The 21,847-nt window shown below is 52.3% G+C and overlaps 1 protein-coding gene across 2 annotated transcripts in view; it reads left to right on the top strand.

Moving 5' to 3' along the window:
- Positions 1-21,847, top strand: part of CDH22 (cadherin 22) — a 76,352-nt gene that overhangs the window by 40,474 nt on the left and 14,031 nt on the right. For both annotated transcript variants that reach the window (XM_038159200.1, XM_038159201.1), the window contains 4 exons: positions 7,409-7,576; positions 8,537-8,724; positions 9,563-9,816; positions 16,810-16,946. In XM_038159200.1, the coding sequence (XP_038015128.1) occupies positions 7,409-7,576; positions 8,537-8,724; positions 9,563-9,816; positions 16,810-16,946 (747 nt within the window). The remainder of the gene's footprint in view (positions 1-7,408; positions 7,577-8,536; positions 8,725-9,562; positions 9,817-16,809; positions 16,947-21,847) is intronic.

Below are 21,847 nucleotides of genomic sequence, written 5' to 3' on the forward strand. Positions count from 1 at the left end.
TCTGCTTGCAGGATATCTGGCTGCTAACACAGGTGTTGGGGCTGACTCTGGGGGTCTCTGAGCTGCAAATGGCCTGTGGCAGCTGCCTCATCAGCACTGCAGGGCTGCAGCTCTGCCCATCAGCCCCTCAAGTTGTGGCTGCAGCCTGTCCTGTGCCCCTCCGTCAGCACTGGCCCATGTGGGTGCAGCAGTGCTGTGGGGGCTCATGGTGTCATCACATCCACCCAAGCACACCCCAACCTGCTCCCCCTCTTATTCTGTTAGAATAAGACTTTATGCTGCACAGGGGAATCCAAGTCTGATTGCCCGAGGTGGCCCAGCTTCTGCCCTGAGCATAAGATTTAATTATCCATAGCAGCAGCGTAGCTCTCAGAGCCACCATTGTTATTAATGGCCATAAAAAGAACCATAAAAACTTGGCATGTTACATTTCTTATAATATATGATAATGAAGAACAATTTGATTTCCATTTTTGGTTTTGACCTCCTTCTCTGCCGTTTCTTGCAGGTGCATGCATGCAAGTGCTGCCTTGCACACCACCTCAGCCCCTGACTCCTTCTAGCACAGGTTCTCTCTTCCCCCCTTGTCTTGTGCTCCTTTCACACCCTCCTTCATAGGTGTGGCATGTACAAAAGTGGTTTCCATGCTTGAGTACATGAACGTGGACCATGTGTAGCTGACTTTGTCTCCTGTTCTTGGATGTTTCCAGCTGTAGTGTTCAGCTGGGATTTTGTATTCAATGGACTTTCCACAGGCAAACCCAAACTGTCTGGCTGCTGTGCTGTGCCAAGTCCTGCCACTCAGTAAGCCCTGAGTGCCTGTAGCATCTCTAGTCTTTTTGGAGGGAGACAAGCATCTAAATGGCTCCGCTGGAATAGTGGGAGCAGCAGGATGGCATTTATGCTGTAGGAAGATTCCAGAATTGAATGATGGTGAAGAGAAAGCACAGCTGATGCACATGAGCTTTTCTTTCTTTCATATACAGCAGCCACTCTCATGCTTTGAGATTAGTTTCACAGACTGAAACTTGTGTTGTGTACACCAAATCAGGTTCAAGAACTTCACCTGTGTGTGCTGGAGGTCAAGGCTGGCTTTTTCTGTGTGAGTGGGGAGCCTTATATGCATAAGCTTTTGAGGCAAGGTTTTCTTGCCAACTGTAAGAATATCCCTGTGGCTTGTTGCAAGAGCCTGCAGGCATTAAGCTTTGTAAGCTTTGTGCTGCCTTCCTCGCTCAGACAGGGTGCAGCCAGTCTTTGCTCCTTGCAGCAGGTGAGCAGCAGAGCTCATGCTGTGGCTGCCCTGATCTGCTGAGGAGGCTGTGCTCTCACAGCAACCAGCACACAGCTCTGCCCTGCTGCTTCCAGTGGGGAACAGCCTCTTCTGCTGCTGTGCTGGGTGTTGGCTCTGGGTGAGAGCACTAATCTGACAGCAGAATCCCCCTCACTGCTGCTGGGCCACGAGCCCAGCTCTCTCAAAGTTACACAGGGTGGGAGGTTTAGTGGCAGCTCCTGTTGCAGCTCCAGGAATCTCATCTTCACCAAGATCTTTCAAGCTTATTCTTTTCCAGGATGGAGACATGCACCTGAGTGTGGGCACTCTGAGTGCATTTACATGAGAGGAGAAACCTGTGCATTTAAATCCACAGGCTGTGTTTTCGTGCTGCTTTATATCACCTTGCATTCTCTGTACCACTGCAGATTATTCACCTTTATAGGGGCAAATCTCTCTTTTGGCAGGCAGCTGTGCCTGCCTGCTCGTGTCTGTTCCCGTGTCCTTTGCAGTGCCCTTTCTTCTCCCTGGGCAGTGTGGCTGGAGACTCACTGCTGCCTGTGATCCCTTGCACACAGCCTTCCTTGGGAGGCAGCCTGAAACTGCTCAACACCCCACAGCCTGGTGCCCCTGTTTCCAGCAGTCTTGTTCATCCTTTTGTTGGGATATTGAGTGCTATAGAGCAACCACAGCACGCAACACCATGGGTTTAATTTTGTTTGCTTCCTTAAAAGCCAGCTTGTCAGTTTGGGGCTGTGCATGGGAGCCTGGCTTTTTACCGTAAGAAAGAGGTTGTTCTTCAAATCTGTCACTCTGCTGAATGCAGGGAAAAGGCAGGACTCAGAAGTTATTTGAAATGCAGTCTGGCATTTGTGATGACTTAAACCAGCTCCTGAGTTCTAGAGCCTGTGTCCTGATTTCAAGACTGAGCCGTAAGGGCTTGGAGCTTTTTATGCCAGAGAGAATGGAGATACTGTCCTGCTGGGTTGAAGCTGATGGTTATTTGTGTGCAGTTCTTAGTTGTTTCATCCCTATCTACGTTTTTCCCCTATCCCTTGCTGTGTTTGGAGACAGACCTGTCCTGGTCCTGGGGCAGTTAGGCTGGACTGGGAGAGGAGCTGTGTCTGGGAGCCTGCTGCACACTGGGCTGGGCTGATGAGCTGTTGATCTGTGTGATGTGGTGGTGGGAGGCAGAACACGTTTCTCTGCTGCTCTTGCCAGTTTGTTAAAAATGCTCTTGCCAGTTTGTTAAAAGTGCTCCTTGGTGCCTGGAAACACAGATGTATCAGTACATGTGTGATCCTGTGTGCCCAGAGGTTGTGCAGGTCTGTGCCCCATCCCTGTCCCTTATCCACCAGAGCTGTGCACAGGCACAAGGGAGTCTAAGGCACAAGAGCCTGCAGAGAAGCCACATCTGTGTAAGGGGATTCCTCTTGTCAGTGAGATTGAGCATTAACAGCCCTTTTCTGAGACTGGTGCAGGAGCTTCAGCTGATTTGGGACCAAATTGTATGTTTGGTCATCTTGAGGAAATTGGAGAGTATCTACTAATGTGCCGAGGGAATTAATGTTAAGTGATGAGGGACATAGCTGCTAAAAGAAGGGACAAAGGAAGGGTGAGTGTGCTGGCTCTGCACTGGCAAGGGCAAGGCTGATTGCAGCCTGGAACAAGCCCTTTGTTACGTGCTCCATGAACCTGCTGACCCTTTGTGCCTCACACTTCACTCAGAGCACCTTTAGCTTCTGCCTCTCAAATTGTGCTGAGCTGAAGGACAGGATGGGGGCTGGAGTGAGACTGAAGTGCTGGTTCTTGGACCCAAGACCTCTTCTGCAAGGGCTGACCTCCTCCAGGATGTGTGCTTCCAGCAGGACTCATGTCTTGGCAGATATATTGGTGTTTCTGTGTCCCTGCAGGCAGGTGAGGGCACAGGTGAGGAATCTGCAGTCAGTTTGGCAGGTGCCTTGCCATTCCTGGCCTGAGGCAGAGATGGGTTTGATCTAACTCGCCAGGCTGCTGGCAGAAATTAATCTGTTTTATCCAGCTAAATAGGAGAGGGATAGAGGAGACAGACCCAGATTCTTCTCAGGCATACACACTAAAGAGACCCAAATGGCAGGAAGACAAGGCTTGTCACCATGATGATAGCACTTCCATCCCTGGAGATACTAAAACCTTGACTCTTCATGGCCCAGGGTAATCTCATCTGCCTTTGAAGACTGCCTGCTTTGAGCTGTGATGGATCAGGAACCTCCTTAGGATAGGTCCCTCTTTGTTACTCCCTGACTTTCTGGCTTATTGTTCCTCCTGCCCTCAGCTGGAAGGTGCCTTGTCCAGGCAGTCTCTGAGGATGTGGACATCTGACCAGAAGTACCTGAGAGCAGAGCAAAGCCCATAATGATGGGATTCCTGGAAGGCAGTTACCTGCTGAGTGCTTTGTCCTGCTTTGTTTTTATCACCCAAAGAGAGTCTGCTGTTGGAGCAGATTCAGTGGTATTTATGTGATGCTCTAAGTGTCCCCTTGCCTGGTAATTATACTGATTAATCTGGATCATGCTGGAAAGCCACATGTGCCTTGTACCAGAGGGTATGCCACCAAGTGTCCACATTACTCTGCTATAACAGATAGTGACAAGAATGGGGGAGACATTCTGAGCTCGAGGTTGTTCTTGCTTTGTTAGCAGTGTCTGGGAAAGACAAAGTTTGTCAGTTTTTCCAGCTGGAAAGAAGGTGAATCTTGGGAGATGATAGCAATGGCTTTTCTGGGCTCTCTGTACAGCCTTGAGGAAGGAAGGTCTGTCTCCATCCCTTGCAGCTTCCTTGCAGAGTCCCTGGGGGTCAGGTTCTGGGAGCAGAGACTATCTCGGCTCTGGAAGCTGGGACCATGTGGGTTTGCTGCTGGTGGGTGTTTGAGGCAGTGCCCTTAGTGCCACATGGATGTGGAGCATGTGTGGAGACCCTGATTTGCCATGGCCATGAGCAAATGGTGAGTGGTACCTCGGCCTAGGAGACAAAGCCAGCCTGACTCTTGGGCTGGTGGCCTGGTGTGGCCCATGCAATTTGGGAATAGCATCCCAGTGACAATCCTGATGGGCTACTGGAGGTCTGGCAGTTTGTCTGCAGCAGATCCCCACCTTTCCAGGATGGACTGGGCACACAACACCATGAGAGGGATTTTCTGATCAGTCTCCACCCCTGCCACAAGCAGAGATTTTGTGTGCCTTGTGCTGCTGGAGGAACAGGAGCTGGCTGGGGACATTGGCCCTACTCTGCATGTGCCAAACAGCCTGGACTTGCTCCCCGTTGGGACGAGTGACCTTGGAGGTGTTCTGGGAAGTGCCTGAGCACTTTCCTCCCATCTTGCATGGCGTATTATGAGCTATATCATTACGAGCAGCTCAGTTAAGTCATTACAGCCTTGGTGAATGCATGAGCTTTTTCCCTCTCATCCCAATTCATCACTATTGTGCTGACATGAATCATTTTCATTATAAAATGCTTCAGACCCTGTTAATTAACAGAATTGCTTAAATTTCAATGAGACAGTGCTTGCCCAGAAATAACGGTTTTGTGTTCACAGTGGAGTGGCAGGAGAGGCCTGACAGCACGAGCAGCTGGGGCTGGCCCCTGAGCCCTGGGTGTTTGTGCAGGGCTGGCCCTGCTGCCCAGGTGGGAGGGTGCCATCCTTGCTGGAATGGGTGCCCACGGGCACGTCCTTGCCTCCTTTCCTGCATCCCCTCTGCCTCTCTGTGCGAGGGGGAGTGGGACTCCTTGCTGAATGGCTTCCTCTGAGCAGAGCCAGGATGAATGAGGGGGTCAGAGCACACCCTGGGCCCCCTCACAGGGTAATCACCTGCTCCCTTATCTATGGGGCTGAAAGCAGGAGAGTCCAGGTAATTACAGAACCTGAAGTGACAGAGGGACAAGGGAAGCTGGGTGATGATTGTGCCTATCCACCAGAGCTGGAGAATGGCAACGATCTGAAATGGTGGTTATGTCTTTATAATAAATCCTAACAATGCTAATCATTGGAATAATTGCTAGTTTCAGAAAGGAAGGAGTGATAAATGTCTCCTGAACACTTTTGCCAGCTCCTGCTGCACCTGTAATGTCCTGCAAAGGGCGAGGGGGAGGAATTTCATCCTCCCAGCTCAGTGGCATTTCTGGCTGCCTTTGGGCCCCAGCACCAGTGGCTCCATGGTGTGAGCCCTTGTCTGGAGTGCACAAGGCCACACCAGACACGTGAATGGGGAAACTGGAAACCTGCTGGCTGTGGAGTAAAGATACCTGGTAGCCTTGGGGTCTATCCCTGTAGCCATTCCTTGGCTCCTTGCAGCCTGCTGGAACTCAGGACCTTTGATGCTGTAGCACTTCTCGATGTGCTGCACATCAGCAAATGGATTGCAAGGTGCTCACTGGATGGTTCTCGACTGTTTGCTCAGCAAGAAGGGAGCTTGCTGTTCCCCCTGGGTCAGGCCCCTCACTGGGGACCCATTCCAGCAGCCTCCTCCAGTTTGTCCCTAGCACCAGGCAGGATTACTGGTGAGACAAAGCAGAGATGAATTTGCAGTTCACAGTAGGAGGAGGTAAAGCTGATAGTTAAACAGAAAATGCTGGAAGAGAGAGGATTTACAAAAACATAAACCAATATCTAAATCTGTGGGAATGTTAAAAAACTGAGCTGGAGGGGATTTTAAGCTGATTCCTGTCTGTTATGGGCTGCTGCTGGTACAGTGGGACTGGAATGTGGTGCTTAATGACTTTGTATCCATGTAGGCACTCCTTCCTTCCTGACCCTGATGCTACATCAGGCCAGAGTCTTTTCTTTCTTTCTTTCTTTCATCCTCAATTTTTTTTCCCTACTTTGTTTCCATTTAAATGAAACAGTCGTGGGTGACTGATAATTTCTGCCATGCACAGAGTTTTCAGGCTTTTACTGCTCTTTGTTTCTTTTTCTACATTCCTTTATATTTTAGTCCTGGTCATTTCCCCAATCCCAGATGAATACTGGAGACCTATAAACACTGGTTTTAAGAGAGTTACTTTTGTAAGAAGTACTACCATACCATTCATTTTGTTAAGCTTCAGTGCATTCTCTGACACAGAGAATGTGTTTTGTCATCTCTGGTCTCCTTAACTTAGAAGGACACTTGAAAATAAGGGGCTTTGTGCAGGCAGACTTTTAGAAATGTGCTGCCCACCCCCCCCATTCTCCAAATCACACAATTCCCCCCCAAGATGTGCCCAGGCCACAGCACCTTGTAGATGGAGCCTGGGCAGGGCTCTCCTGTTCTGTAAGGGGTGCTGCAGCAAGCAGCAGATCAGGATAAGTGGGCTGTTGCAGATGTGTGCCAGAGGGGTTTTGTGACTCAGCCTGGGTTTTTACAGAGCAGACCTCGAGGCTGGCCCCAGCGCAGCCCCTGCATTTGGATGGGGGTGAGGATGAGTCCTCTCTTCCTGTGACTCCTGCCCCCTCTGACCTCCACAGATCTTTCACCCGCCTCCCAGTCACCCTGGAGGAAAGCACAAACCTCCTCTGTGCCAGGGTTTAACCCAGTGGGAGCTGCAAGAAGCCCACAGGAAAAGCAGCAGTTGGGACTCTTTCACGCTTCATGAGGAGACTTGCTGGGAGCAGGTTGGGCCTGTGGCCATCCCTGGGCTTCAGGAGGATTTTTGGGATGTTTCTGGCTGGCTGACAACCTCCTGGGCTTTTTCTTCTCCCCAGTGCCCTTCTCTCCCCCTAGCTGGCTTTTGCTCACATGATCTCTTGCAGAAGGGTTCAGCAGGCACTGGTTGTGGCCAGCAGTGTGTTCCTGAGGCAGAGGCAGCCAGCAGCACCAGGGCTGTGGATGGGGAGAGTGTCCCCAGCAGTCGAGGGAGGTGACAGTCCCTTCTTCTGTGCACTGGTGAGGCACAAATGCTGTACCTGACACCAGATATGATTCTGTGAGTCCAGGGAAGGGCCGTGAAGGTTGGTGCAATACCAGAGCATCTGCCTCGTGTGGGGAGGGAGATCCAGCTGATCCTGTTTAGGTCTGGATCTTGTCCAAAGTAATCTCCAGTGACCCCTTGCAGCCCCAGGCTGTCTGTGGCTCTGTGACCTGCCTGTGCTCTGTGTTCAGCTGTCCTGCTGGTTTCCAGGTGTGATCCGGACCGCCGTGGCAGACCTGGACCGCGAGACACAGGACCGCTACGAGGTGGTGATCCGTGCAACAGACATGGCAGGACAGCTGGGTGGCCTGTCAGGATCCACCACAGTCACCATCGTGGTCACTGATGTCAACGACAACCCGCCACGCTTCCCTCAGAGTGAGTCCTGCTGGCCATGGGGGTGGGCACTGGGGCATGTCCTGCTTCTTGTGGGTGCTGGGATGGAACCTGTAGGCTGAGCCAGCTTGACCCCTCCAGCTGCTGGCAGGGTGACAATAACAAGGGACCATGGCACATGCAGCTCCTGGCCTGGGTCTGGATGTGTCCCTGCCTGGCAGCACAGTGGGTGCCAGATCCCTGCTCCAGTGCAGGGCCTGGAAGCAAGCATGGCTTGCGTGGTAGGAGAGCAGGGCCAGCCCTTTCCTGAGCCCTTCCAAGCAGCTGGAAGCCAGCGAGGTCCACCATGCTGCTGTCCCCTGGGAGCTGAGGCCAGAACTTGGCTGCTGGCCTGGCCCCTCCTGGCTGCAGTGTGAGAGCTTGTCACACCCTTTCCCCGGTGCAAGGACAGTGACACTTCTCAGGGGCAGCAGCCTTGTCACAGCACAGCTCTGTTTTCCAGCTTGCAGCTGGCCTGTGGCTGGTGCTGGTGTCTGATCTGGGACCCTCCCCAGACAAGGTGCAGGGTGATCCTGCTGTGAGGAGTGGGCTGTGGGGGCTCTGCAGCGCTCTCCAGCTATGGCCTGGCAGCTCAAGGCGGGCAGGCCAGGGAAGGGGCTGCAGCTGCGGGAGGCTCAGCTCTTGGGCTGCATCTCCTAGAAATCAGAAATTGCAAAAGAATCTTTGTGAGGAATCAGAGAGCACTGATTGCAGGGCGGTGTCCACGCAGAGAAATCAGCCCTTACTTCACACAGCACCTGGAATGTCAGTGCTCCCCAATTATCTTCCCTCAGCCCTTGTTTTTGGCTGGTGTATTTACTTCTCCTGTTGGGGCATTCTGGACTGTAGACACGATGGGGTTTGAGCAGCTCTCACAGCCCAAAGGAGCCCCAGGGAAGTGTGTGAAGGGTGGGGGCAGTTCAAAGGCAGAAGCAGTGACCTTGGTACCCATTTCTCCTCCAGAGATGTATCAGTTCAGCATTGTCGAAACGGCCCCCGTGGGCACTGCCATCGGGAGAGTGAAGGCAGAGGACTCTGACGTGGGGGAGAACACGGACATGACATATCAAGTGAAGGATGAGGAAGGGGTGGAGATGTTCAAAGTCACCACAGACAGCAATACCCAAGAGGCTGTCATCACAGTACAGAAGGTGAGAGTGTTGATTGAGTAGGGAGGGCACAGCTCCCTAGGAGGACCCTTTCCTTTGGGGACTGCTGCTGTTGAATCTGAGTTGAAGAAAATGCTCTGAGTGCTGCTTTAGCAGTAGCAGTTGCATTTTTGTGCCTGCTGATGCAAGGAGAGACCTGTCTCTGCTCTGCCTGCATGGCAAAACACAGGGCTGTGTCTGGGAGGAAATGCTGAAAAGAAGCAGCACAGAGTGCCTGCTGGAGTCCCCCATGGTGGTTTGGGGGTGGCAGTGGAGCAGTGAGCTGTGCAGAGGAGACACTGTGCATAGGACTACAGAGAGGAATGCTTACAGCTGTTATTGATAGCACCTGTTAGAGGAGAAAAATGCCCACCTAATTCCTGTACCTGACCAGCAGCACTTTAACTGTATCTGCTTTTGGTGGCAAAAACAATCAAGCAAATACTTGGTGCAGGCAGGGAAGAATGATTGTTTTTCAAGGCCACTGTATGCAGCTTGCCTCCCCTGTAGAAATAAGAGCAGGGTGATTAATGATGAAAACTCGCTCATGTGCAGCACACACTGTGCTGTCTTCCCAGTGAATCCTGACTGCTCACAACCTGGGCAACCCTGTTGGGGGCCCTGAGGGGAGTGGGCTAGAGGCTTCTGCTTCCTCCTGCCCCCTTGGTGTGGGTGCTGCTGGCAGAAGGGCAAAGCAGAAGCCCCTAGGCTGCTACAAAGGTACTGCTCGGGAGCAGGTGGATTTAGTGGCTTTAGTGCTGCCCAGATATCTCTGGTGAAGGAAGGGGCAGCAGAGGGACTCCTTGGGCTGGCTGTGGCTTATTCTCTTCCCTTGTCCCAGCCTCTTGACTACGAGTCAAAAAAAGTGCACACTGTCGTGGTGGAGGCCCTCAACAAGTTTGTGGACCCGCGGTTCGTGGACCTGGGCACCTTTCGGGACCAGACCATCGTGAGGGTCTCAGTGCTGGACGTCGATGAGCCCCCCGAGTTCCGGCCCCCCTCCAACCTGATGGAGGTCCAGGAGGATGCACACGTTGGGTCTGTCGTGGGGGTGGTCACTGCCCTGGACCCGGACACAGCGAACCACCCTGTCCGGTAAAAACCTCCCATCACCTGCCATGCCAGCCTCGCATCAGCCCAATCCAGCAGTGGGCATGGGGGCACCTGCAAGGGACACCTGGCCTGGGAGGGCTTGTGGCCATGGCTGGGGCAGAGGAGGTGGGAGAGTGCAGGTAAAAGGGGCAAGTGCTGCATGTGTGGCTGACTGTGTGTGTGACTCGTGGGGCGGGCAGCTGGCAGGTGAGTGGCAGCCTGTGCACAAGCAGGCACAGCGGTGTCTCAGGTGGCAGATATGTCACTGACAGCTGACAGCTTTGTGAGTTCAAGGGAGTGCCAGGGAAGGTGGCTGGGTGATACCTGTGTGTCCTTGCTGCTGACAGCAAGGTATCTGCAGTGGTACCTGCCACCAGGAGTGGCAGGAGGACAGTGGTGAAGGGTGATAAATGAGGTGAGGCTTGGGAGGTGCAGAGCTGCACCGGCTGTGTGTGCGTGCATGTGTGCATAGGATCAAAGATCAGAGGAGTTTATATTTGGGCAGGGGACATAATCCAGGCGGCAGCTTATCTGCACAGGACATTTCCCATTTCCATTTAATTTGTGGCTAAAGAGATTGTTACCTTGTTAAATTGTTATTACCTAAGGCACAAAGCAGCCTTCTGGCCCTGCCAACTGGCCTGAGTCACGAGCAGTTGGGTTGGAAATCTGGTGCTCAGAAAACATCCTCAACGTGTGGAAAATTTCCTTGAAATGTGTGTTCTGGTGCCAGGTGCCGGCGGGGCTGCAGGCACCCGTGGAGCCGCTCACTTCCAGGGAGCAGCACTGACTGTGACTGAGAGCTCTGCAGGGAGTCAGCCCCGCAGCAAGGGACTGGGAGGGACAGGGATGGGGATGTGGGGTGGAGGGGGACAGGCCAGAGAGGCCTCAGGTACAGCACTTGGTTGCATTCAGTGATGTCCCCCAGTGCCTGTTCGGGGCACTGAGCTCAGTGCTGTGCAGCCATGGGTTTCTGTTTCATGGTGGGGTGAGGAGGAGCTCCTGATCCTCATGCAAACAAAGACTATGATGATTAGAAAGCTCAGAAATGCATTGACACATGGAAAGCTGCCATCTACAGAAGCCTGGCAGCTAGCAGGGAGTACTGTGTCACAAAGCTGGATGCTCAAAGTTGACTTTGGGGGGAATGTGAATGAAATCAGCCTTGGTGTGCCAGGAACTGTGTATGTGAGTGCTGCACCACTTGCACTAGTGGGTGCTGAATGTGTTCTCACCGTACCTCTGCTCACTTCATCCTGTGACTCTTCAGTCAGGCTTCGTGTCTGATTTCTTTTTTTGTTGCCCCTGGGCACGTGTGGGTCAGCACACACCCCTCAGGAGAGTGGTGTGTCCACATACCTGTGTGTGTGCACATGTGCATGTGCTTTTTCACTTGACTGTTTCTAGCAGTGCTGCAGAACATAGATTTTATTTTCTGATCTGTAATTGTAGAAAAGGGACCTTGGGGACAGAACTATTCTTATTCTTGTTTTTTCTTGTTCTTTGTGCTCCTTCCCTGTGGAGCTTGCTGCATTGTTTGCAGACAGACCAAAAGAATGCAGTGAAGGGAAGCTCTTAATGCTGTACAGAAGGCGCTGGAGACTTGGACCAGAGAGAAGTAGATTCAAGTACTGGGCAGGAACGAGATGGTGCGAGCCCAAACTTCGTTTTGGGAGTCTCTCCTACAGTGAGCTTAGTGCTGGCAAGGCAATGCCTCGTGCTCAGACACAAGGACCCAGCCAACAGGACTCCCAGGCATCTGCTGCAGCTTGGGAATTGCCATGTGTTTTCCCTTGTCAGGGCTGATGCATTCAAATACGTGTCCTGCCTCCAGCTATCCCCAGGCAGGTAGCTCATCCTGTGTCCCCCATGCTGCCCTGTGGGACTTGGTCCATCCCTTCACTCCCTGGTGCTGGCAGTCCCTGCTGTCATGAGCAGTGGCAATGCAGCAGGGTGACCCTTCACAGATATTTAACATGTACCAAGTGGAGCTGCAGGTTGATGTTGGTCGTGCTGATGCAGCACCAATGCAAGAGGAAGGTAGAGTTGGATCTCTCCTGCTTCCCTGTCCTCTGGCTAGCCAGGTAATTTAATAAAATACTTTGCTGCGTAGGCAGCTGTTAACAGCTTCAAAGCAGTGCACAGACATTAATGCCAGCACCCTGCAGCACCAGGATGTGACACTAACCCGTCAGCAGGAGAGGCAGTAAGTCCCCTCTCGTTTCAAGTGTGCTGCTCAGAAGTACAGTCACAAGAAGCCAGCACTTGTACTTCACCTCTGATACATTAGAGAGCACCTGGTCCTGACGGCATGACCAGCATTTGATCCTCGGTGCCTTGAAGTTGGGATGAACCCTTTGAAGTTGCTGCAGTTCAGTGGATCCCTTTAACTTCCTGCTCCTCATCTGCAGCGCTGGGAGCAGAGGCACAGCTGTGCTCCTGCAGGGGCTGCTCTCCGGACTCGGGTCTGCCTGTTGGTTCTGCCTGGGGATAGGGGACAGCCACCACCTCTGTCATGTCGAGATGCACTCTCCCCTTGAGGCAGGAAAGAACAAGGATTGCCAGAGACAGCAGAGCAGAAATCAGCTCCGTCAGGGTTTCCAGGTCCTGCTGACACCGGGCTGCCAGTAACGAGGTTTAGGAGGTATTTTTAGCCGAACGGGAAGGGAGGTGTCCTTGGCTTTTTGTTTTCAGCCCCAGGCCAGCAGGAACAAGGCTGTGCAACTCCTGCTGCGCTGCCCAAAGCAACTGCTAGAGGCACATTGCAGCCTGATGTTCCCCTGCCTTCCTGGTGATCCACGTGTCCCACAGGATGCAACGACTTGATTTGAGAACAAATCCCTTCCCACAAGCTGGACTGGGTCGCAGTGACCTGTTACAAAGATGTGAGAATTGAAGGGGTGTCCCTGAGGCTCCTCCTCACTGCTCACTGCCGGCAGAGCCCCTGGCAGCTGCTTGCCTTGGCTGTGAGGAGGCACCTGGAGATCAGCCCATCTCTCAGAGAAGGACACCCTCCCAGTGACACCAGTGCATGAGGAGGGAGCTGTGCTGAGCTCAGCATGGCCAAGCAGCTGTAGGAACCCTCTTGGGGCACAAAATCTTCTGTGGTACCAGTGTGGGCAATGCCCTCCTAAAGGTCCAGTTCTTTTTATTTCATTCCATCCTTGGTTTTTTTTGCCTATCAAAGGCTGGAACTGTTTCTTTTCAGAAAAAAAAAAAAATTAGTTTCCAGTTGGCTTTTTGGCTTTAGCTGTGTGTTTTCTGGGCATAGTGCAGTTTTTCTCAGCTGAGCCATTGTATGAAGTAATACAGTGATAGACTGTCTGTGTGTGTGAGGCTGTTTGTATGGGAGCCTTTTGTTTCTCTCTCTGCAGTGGGAGCCTGTGCTCTGATTGTGTGCATTCCAGGCTTTATCAGCACTGGGAAGATGTTGCTTGGGATTTAAGGTTCTCGGAGATATTCTTGTTTGGCATTCACAAAATCTGGAGACACGTGTTGGACATGGGCATTTTATAGACTCCAACAGCACAGCAAGAGCTACAACCTGCTTCAATACAAAAGGGAGAGGAGGAAAAAACAAACACAACAAAAAGCTTTTCATACAGTGTTTGAAAAGCTCCATATTAACAAAACACATGGCATAAAATGTGCTTCTTGTTGTGTTCAGGGGAAAAGTGAAACAAACTGCTTGAGAAATGCATTCATGGGAAAGATGAGCACTGAGAATGCTGTCGAAATTAAACAGGCACTTGTAACATCCAAACCAACAGGCAGTGCCAGCAGGAAGAGAGGGAAATGGAGTACAAGGTCCGCATCCCAATCAGAGCTGGGGACTGCGGTTCCAGAGCACCAGCCAGCTGCAGGAGAGATGAGCATAGGTCCTGTCTCTGAGTACTGGAGGATGAGGGATTAAATACTGCCTTTTCCCAGGTGAGGAGCACTGTTTGGCTGCAGTAGGGTGGTGAATATGAAGCTGGAGTAGAGGTGGAGAGGCTGGTGGTGAAGGTTGTATTGCACAAGTGATGTGAGTGAGCACAGCAAAGCACTGCTCTCTCCAGCATGGGATGAGATGGAAGCTGTTGCAAGGTGAGCTCTGCTGTGAGATCTGCAGCTCTGAGCAGCTTATGGCTGTGGCTTGCAGGGCTTGATGGACATCCCTGTGCCACCCTCCCAGTCCCCAGCTCCCACAGCAGCCAAGCACTCCAGAGCATCCATGGCCTCTGGCACCTGCAGAGAGCTGCAGACCCACCTGGACTGGCCACCTCCACAGTCACAGTGAGTGGCAGCAGAGCCAGTCCTGCCAAGGCAGTGTGCTGAGCTCTGTCTCCTTCCCTGGGCCATACTGAGAAGGTGACATTTCTCTGTAGCGGTGGTGGCAAAGGGATCAGAGTTGTGGTTTGGTTTGTGCCTGGCCATGGGGTGCAGGCAGCATGTCCTTAACAGACCATTCAGAAGGGACAAGACATCCTCAGCAGCAAAGCTATGAGAAGCCTAAGAGCAGGATCCCAGTGGCATTACCCTGAACACTCCCTGCCATCCTCCTGCCCTCTGGCCAGGCAGGCAGCCCTGTCAGATGTGTCCAGGCTTGGGGGTGTCTCCCATCACTAACTGGGTTTTTCTGTGTGGATTTTTTTTTCTTTTTTTTTTTTTTTTCAGATGTCTCTGTTTATGACAGCAGTGTGATCAAAACAGGCATGTGCTTATCCAAGAGGCAGGGAAGCCATGGGGATTGTGAAGTACCATCTTGAACTTAACAGCATGAAAAGTGGAGTGGAAGGCAGGACATGTTTGAGGTCAGGGGGTGTTGGAGAACAATGGAAGCAGTTACGTAGAATTAGTTATGCTGTTGGAAAGGTATTAGGTGTTGTCATCCCAGTTTCTGTTCCTCTTTCCAGCAGAACATTGGACTGATTTGTACAATTCAGAGTGGCCATACCTCTCCTTTTCCTGTGCAGTGAGTGAGCAGAGAGTGGATGAGAGGCTGCAGTACATGCCAAGACAGTGTCACTGTCCCTTTTGGAGTTGGCTGTGTGCCTGTAAAAGCTCTGCTGCCAGCTGGGAGTTGGGGCAGAAAATGCAGGCAGTTCCTAGTAGCTGGTTTAGAGATACATGAGCTTGTACCTGGCTTTGTGTGAGAGATGTCCATCACCTCTAGATGCAAGGGGGTAGGAGGAATTCAGCTACATAAGTACTAGATGCTGGCAGGGAGCAAGTGAATTTAGATAGTGACTTTTGAATGTTTTTATTTGGCTACAAGCAAATGCTGTTGTATTTACTCTCTCATCTCCCCATCTGTCTGAAAGGGAGAGAGCTAGGAAATGTAATCTGGTACTGTATAACATGTTAAACTGTAGGAATGCCTTTTTGTGTGCCTCCATCAGAGCAGGAGCTGTGTGGATGGACAGGGGCTCTGCCAGAGGCATTCCCATCTGCAGCAGGTTCCATCTCAGGGCATGGGGCAGAACAGCACAGGGCCATCTCTGGTCATGAAGAAGGTGAGCTGATGTTCCTTGGTTGTGAGCCATGTGGGTGATGGACCCACAGCTGGAAAACTGCTCTGCAGCACATGGAACACTTCCCCTGTCCTGAACCTGCTGCTAGCCTGGAGCCTGTCCTGCTCTGCTCCTGTCCAGTGAGGCCTCTCAGTCCTACCTCGCCAGCTTTCCAGTTTGCTTTGTCCCTACATTTATCTTCCTTCTGTGGTTGGACATGTGACTGAAGGCTTTAATTTATTCACAGCCTTGCTTTTGGTAATTTATCCTTTGTACTCTTTGCTGTCTTGTATTATTTAATTCTGTGAAGCACTCTGGGATTCAGTGTGTGTGAAAGATGCTGTACACAATAACATTATGCTGTATTGTTTGTGATTTGCAGGCCTTCTGGATTTCTAATTCTGATTGCAGTGGTGGTTTGTGTTATTTGTGCTATGGCTGTGCTCAACAGCCTCAGCTGGATCAGACTTCCCTTTCCTTCAGGAGCTCACATCTCATTGTGCCCTGATTTACTGCTGGCTTGCTCCATTCCACGTGTAATGGTTGGAAATGCAGGACAGACCACTGGGACATGCATGGATTTGTGGTGTCCTGGTGAAGGCTCAGGGCCAAATCTGGTGTCTGACTCCTCGTGAGCTGTGGGGTTGCCCCTGGGGAGAAGTGGGAGTTGTGCTCTCTGGAGGTGGCCCAGGGAGTACGTGGGTTCCACCCTCAGGAGGGGCTGTTTGGGGCAGCACTGAAGCAGCAGAATGAGCAGAGTGAGAGCTGCCTGTGATGGGTCTCTGCTGAGCAGCTGGACACAGCCAGAGCTGGAGGAGCTCATCAGCCTGTTCCATGTGGGATGGGAAGCTCAATATAGGGCAAATCTTGGGGCTGCTGGTGTGATGTGCTGTGTTCATGGGGGGATGCTGGCTGCTGCCCGCTGCTCTGCTGCCAGGATTGCTGCACCAGTTACACATGGTCAGTCCAGAGCCTGTGCTTTGTGCCACTGTAGCTGCAGTTGAGGTGTCTGCAGATGTGGCTTACAGGCCACCGTGTCCTTCCCTCTGGGTGTCTCGCTTGGGAGGATGCAGTGGCAGGAGCAGCAGCGAGGGTAGAAGGTGAGATGGGCTCCTCGAGCAGGGGTGCCCACCTTCACTTTGGTTCATGCTTTTCCTGAACCTACACCACTGAAGCTTCCCAGAGTCACAGGTAAGTTACAGCCCACAGTTTTTGTATTGCTCTGTCTATCCAAAGCATAAGGTTCCCATCAGAGCAGGTTTTTCCCCTTGTCCAAAGTCTCTGCACAGTTCCACTTTATGCACCAAAAGCCACACTTTAATTTTAGTTGAAGGCTCTGGGCTTGCAGCCTGGTAGAAACGTGGCCTTCCTGTACTGTGCTGCAACTCAGGACAAGGAGAGCAGGGACTCAGGGCCTGTGGTGTTGGATTCCAGTACCCCTGGGGCTGGTGGCAAGGGTGGGCACCTGCAGCTGCTCATGGTTTCCCCTTTTGCCTGGTCACAGGTACGCCATCGACCGCAGCACGGACACCGAGAGGATCTTTGACATCGATGCCAAAACGGGGGCTATTGTGACAGGGAAGGTCCTGGACCGGGAGACAGCAGGGTGGCACAACATCACTGTCCTGGCCATGGAGGCAGGTGAGATGGAGACATGCTGTGTGGGGCAGGAGGAGGAACATGGGTGCTGTCATTGCAGGGGTGGCCAAGACACGAGTGTTAATCAACACCAAAGTAAAAAAGAAAAATAAATGCAGCAGCACTGAGTCTGACATCTCCCTAGACAACCTAAAAATACTCTTCCTGAGTCGAGCATTAATAAGGGAGCATGGTCGAATAGTATATTTGATGAACACTAATCAAATTTGTGTTATCTCTGCGCCATCTCTGCCAGTCATCCCTGCACAGCTTGCTGCCTGCACTCACACCTGCTGAGCAGCACCGGGGGCTCCCGGGGGGCTGTGCTCACATCACCTGCCTCCCCCCAGATCACTCCTGGGCCGTGGTGGATGTCCCCTCAGCTGCAGCCCTGTGGCACTGCAGGACTGTCAGCACTTGCTTCTGCCAGAGCTCCCAGTGTTTGGGATTCACAGACCGTACCTGCACCTGGGTGTGTGGCTCTGGATGCCTCCTGTGTGCTTGGGGTGGTGCAGGCTTGGCACAGAAGGAATGGATGGGAGGTCCTGGGGTGCAGCAGTGGGAAGGGACTGTGGGAGCAGAATGTCCCAGGCACCATGCTGAGAAGAAGAAAGGCATTGCCATATTCTTCAAATTTTTCCATATTTTGGATGTGCAAGTCACCAGGGAAGCCTGGGCCCTGCTGTGCTCTGCCTCTGCCCTGCATTGGGTACCAGGGAGCTGCTGTGGCTGCAGAGCACCTCCTTGTCCCTGCTGACATGTGCCAGGGCCTGTCTGTCTGTGGGCAGGAGCCTTCTCCAGGCTTTGCTCTGAGTGTTTCTCTGCTCATTCTTGAGTGTTGACACTGCTGTTCGTGTTCAAGGTGCCAGGTCAAGGCCTGACTTGTGTCCCAGAGGTCACATCCTGCCACCCACTCTGTCCAGGTGAGGGCACAGGCCCTGTAGCCCTGGGAGAGGAAGGGAGGATGGGTCAGTAGCCCTGGCCAGACCCCCAGTGTCCAGAAGGGATATCTGTGGCTCTGTGGTGCAGCCCAGTCCCTCTCTGTGCCCATGCTCTGTGCTGGATGATGGGAGTGACCCCTGCGCTCTCTGGCTGTGGCACTGCTGTGAGCCCTGCCTGGTCACATCCCAGGGAGGGCAGTCCATTGCCCAGCTGTGACCTGTACTGGGGGCTCCATGGGGAGGCTCTGCAGGGAGGAGGGGATGGCAGCACTGCAGCACAACTCAGCATCCAGAGGAAACGTGAGGTGACAAGAATCAGAAGGACAATATTTACACGCTGTGGCTAGGATTTCAGAACAAGTCAGTAAATGCTGCAGCTCCCCTCTGGCAGGGAAGCCTGTCAGGCTGGATTGCTTCAAAAGCCAGGGAGACTCTTCAGTGCTCTGACTTCTCCCGTGGTGAGCTCTGACTCATCCGTTTTAGCTGCCCAGACATTCTTCCCAGTGACATTATCCTTAACGTTTTGTAATCATGAAATATTAATGACTGATATTGAATTTAAAGTACAATTTATGTCTGAATCCTCTGGCAGAAAGGGCAGTTGTAAAGGTACAGCCTTCTGAGTGATGGAGGGGTTTGGGAGCAGGGCTGTGCAGCCGCTGTCAGGATGTGCCTGGCGCGGTGGGATCAGCCATGGAGTGGGAGAGGGGAATGCAGGGCAGCTGGGGGCTGGCAGCTGCACATCCAGCAGTGCAGTTCCTGGCACAGAGGTGTCTGGGGCCAGGGGTGCAGGCAGGGCCCTGTGGTGCTCACCATGAGCATGTGGGATGCAGCTGGATGCCACAGTGCCACACGTCACCAACTCCATCAGAGGCAAGTGGTCAGATATTCTCTTTCCTCAGTGAGATGTAAACTTGGCAGGAGGAATGGAACAAACCCAGTGGGAGTCCTGCTGCCCAGATTGTGCCTGATGCCTCAGCTCATTGGGGCTGGTGGGAATCTGTATCCACTGTATTCCCATGGTGCCCACTTGATTCCCATGGCACCAGTCACATGGCCTGGAGTGCATTGCAACAAGATATTTCATCCCTGTGGCCTCCTTGAGCCGCCCTCCTGGCCTGCTGTCAGGGCTGTCCTGGGCAGGGTTTGACCACTGCAGGCTGAAGGACAGCCAGCCCCACTGGCTGTGCCACTGGCAGCACTTGTTCCCACAGGCAGCCTGTGGGGCTCAGCAGCTCCAAACAGGAGCTGTGCCCCCTCCCTGGAGAGCCCTGTGTGGTACCCATTGCTGCTGCAGAGACTGTGTCCAGGTTATTTCCCACCTGTGGATATCAGAGTGTATTTGCCCCTGAAGGCAGTAAGAAAAGCTGCAGAAGGTGCCCAGCTGTGCCCATGAGCTCTCTGGGCTTCCCAGTGCTGCCGTGAGGAGCAAGGGCAGCTCTGGCTCCCAGCCAGACACCCCCAGCAGGAGCTGCCCAGGGACCAGCGGAGTGTTTGGCCTGCAGCGTGGCAGCCAGCAGGAGGCACGGGGGCTGTTCAGCTAATCTGGCCTGGGACCGGGCCAAGCGTTTCCACAGATAAATCTTCATCTCCCTCGCAAGCTGTTTACCTTCCTTGGGCTAATATTAGTGATTCTCTTCCTGTTTTCCTCTTTGCTCATGTAAAATGATGAGGCCTTGACTGCTGTGTCCACTGCTGGTAATTGAGATGATAAATCTTCCTGCTGGAGACTGGCTTTAATCAGAGCATTGTGTTTGGATGCAATTTAATGACTCTCATGCTGCTGAGTTTGGGCAGGACTCAGGAGAGGTGAGAGCCATTTATGTTACTTGGCTTAACTGCTGCTTCCACTTTGCTTCCCCTCAGCTGGGGGCCACGTTTTCAGCTCCAGCCTCTGATATAGCCACCTGTCAGACGAGTCATGCCCCTGCTCTGTCCTTGGCATCAGCACTCTGGTTTGCAGGCAGGAGCTGCACAACAGCTACAAACCCACCCTGTGCCCCAGAGCCATGGCAGCAGGGCTAGAGAGCAGAGTGGCACATCCCAGTCTTCTGTTCTGAATTTTCTTCTCCCAATTTGCTGAGATAGTGAGGAAATAAATTCCACTCTTGTCTCTTCTGACTTCCTTACTAATGTAAAAATTTTGAATTCAGTATTGTACCAATTTGGTCTCCACACAGAAGAGCAGATTGGATGCTGTGCCCAGCAGTGTCCCTGAGCTGGTCTGCTCCAGGTGCTGCAGCTGCATGTGGCAGCCAACGCTCCCCTGGGCTCTCCTCAGACCCAGAGAAGCTGCTGAGCACTTTGGGGTGTGTGTGGGGAGGAGGGCAAATGGCATTTGCTGGATTTGGAGCTCCACAGGAGAGGTTGGGTGTAAAAATGCGAAGTGTTTTATTGTGAGATAGTGTGAGGGTCTGGAGGAGTATGGGCTGGATCCTGGCTCAGCAGAAGCCACAAGTCCCTTCCTCTCCTGCCACAGCAGGGGTGACCAAGCACTGTCAATCCCTTCCCATCCCTGGAGCTGCTGCAGAGCCACAGCATTGCTGAGCAGTTGCCCAGAGCCACTCGGTGTCAGTCCTGTGAGCACTCAGCTGTCTGCAGCTCAGGGAGAGGCCAAGTTGGTGTTTTTCATCTGAATATTGAAGAGGAGAATATTGTCCTGTTGAGATTACTTACTTACATGATTAATTAAATAAGGAAATACTCTGGGATGTGGATGAAGATTCCCCTGAAGCCCTTAACTCTTGGCCTGAGGGTTGCTGTGCAGCAGGACTGTGACCATCTCATGCTCCAGAATCCTGGCACTGCCTGTCCCTTCCCTGCCAGTCCTGTCCCAGTGCTGCCTGTTCTGCTACATGGCACCTGGGCAGGGCTGGCTGGCACACCCTGAGCCACACTGGTGGCTGTGCTGAGGCAGGCACAGATGCAGCAGTGTGGAAGCACTGGGCAGAGCTCTGTCCCCCACGCACAGCAGCTCCAGTGGCTCTGAAATAATTCCTCCCATGTTGGCAAAGGCAGCTGCCAGTCACCAGCCTGGAGCTCCCATACTGCTTCCAGCATCTCCCTCTTGTTCTCTGTATTTTCCATGTCTCTTTCCTCAGTCTTTTCAGATTAATAGCATTCCAACTCCTGAAGGAAATGCAGAAAAACGGCATGTTTAATTTTAATTTAGGGAAGCGTTTAGGTAGCAGCCTAGTTTTCTCTCTGCTGTCAATCAGGTTTTCTCAAGGCTGACATCAATTAGTTTAAAAATATTGAATGTAATTTTGCCTGACACAACATATTGCAGCCACTGCAAAATATAATTTATTTTAGAAGAAGAAATAATTAAACTAATTTGCATGTCAGTCAGCTGAGCTGGAATACCGAGGAGAGATGCTGCAATGGAAGATGCCTTTTTTCCTTTCCGGTTGCCCTCAGCCAGCACGTGCTGCCCTCGCCTCAGTCACGGGCCAGGTGAGCCCTGTGAGGGCAGGTGCCTGCAGCACCCAAGCCACAGCCCCATCCACCCTCTCTGCTTCTCTTTCTGGTGCTGGGACCTGCCTGCTGAGCCTTTGCTCCGTGCTGGGGCATTTTGGGTGCGTGCACACAGCACTGCCAGAGTTTCTGACCTCGCAGATGTGAATCCTGTGTTAGTTGAGTGCTTTGTGCCTTTCATAACAGATGTGCTCCAACAATCTCAATCATGCTTCTGACCATCATAATATCAGTTTATGCCACTGTTACAAAAAACATATTTCAGATGTTTTGAAGATAACTTCTTTCAAATACATCCAACCATTTTTCATTTTTTCCACCCATAAATCCAGGTACTGGCTCAAAGGATGAGGGAAGTTGATAAAGCATTGAGAAACCTTCAAATATACATTGTACAGCCAAAATAAAAGGAAGGTGATGTGTGCCTCACTGGAAAGGTAGACAAGAGTGTAGCAGTTGCCTTTCTAACCTTGATGTTCCTGGACA

The sequence above is a fragment of the Motacilla alba genome, chromosome 20 (assembly GCF_015832195.1).
Source record: "Motacilla alba alba isolate MOTALB_02 chromosome 20, Motacilla_alba_V1.0_pri, whole genome shotgun sequence".
Taxonomy (NCBI): Eukaryota; Metazoa; Chordata; class Aves; order Passeriformes; family Motacillidae; genus Motacilla; species Motacilla alba.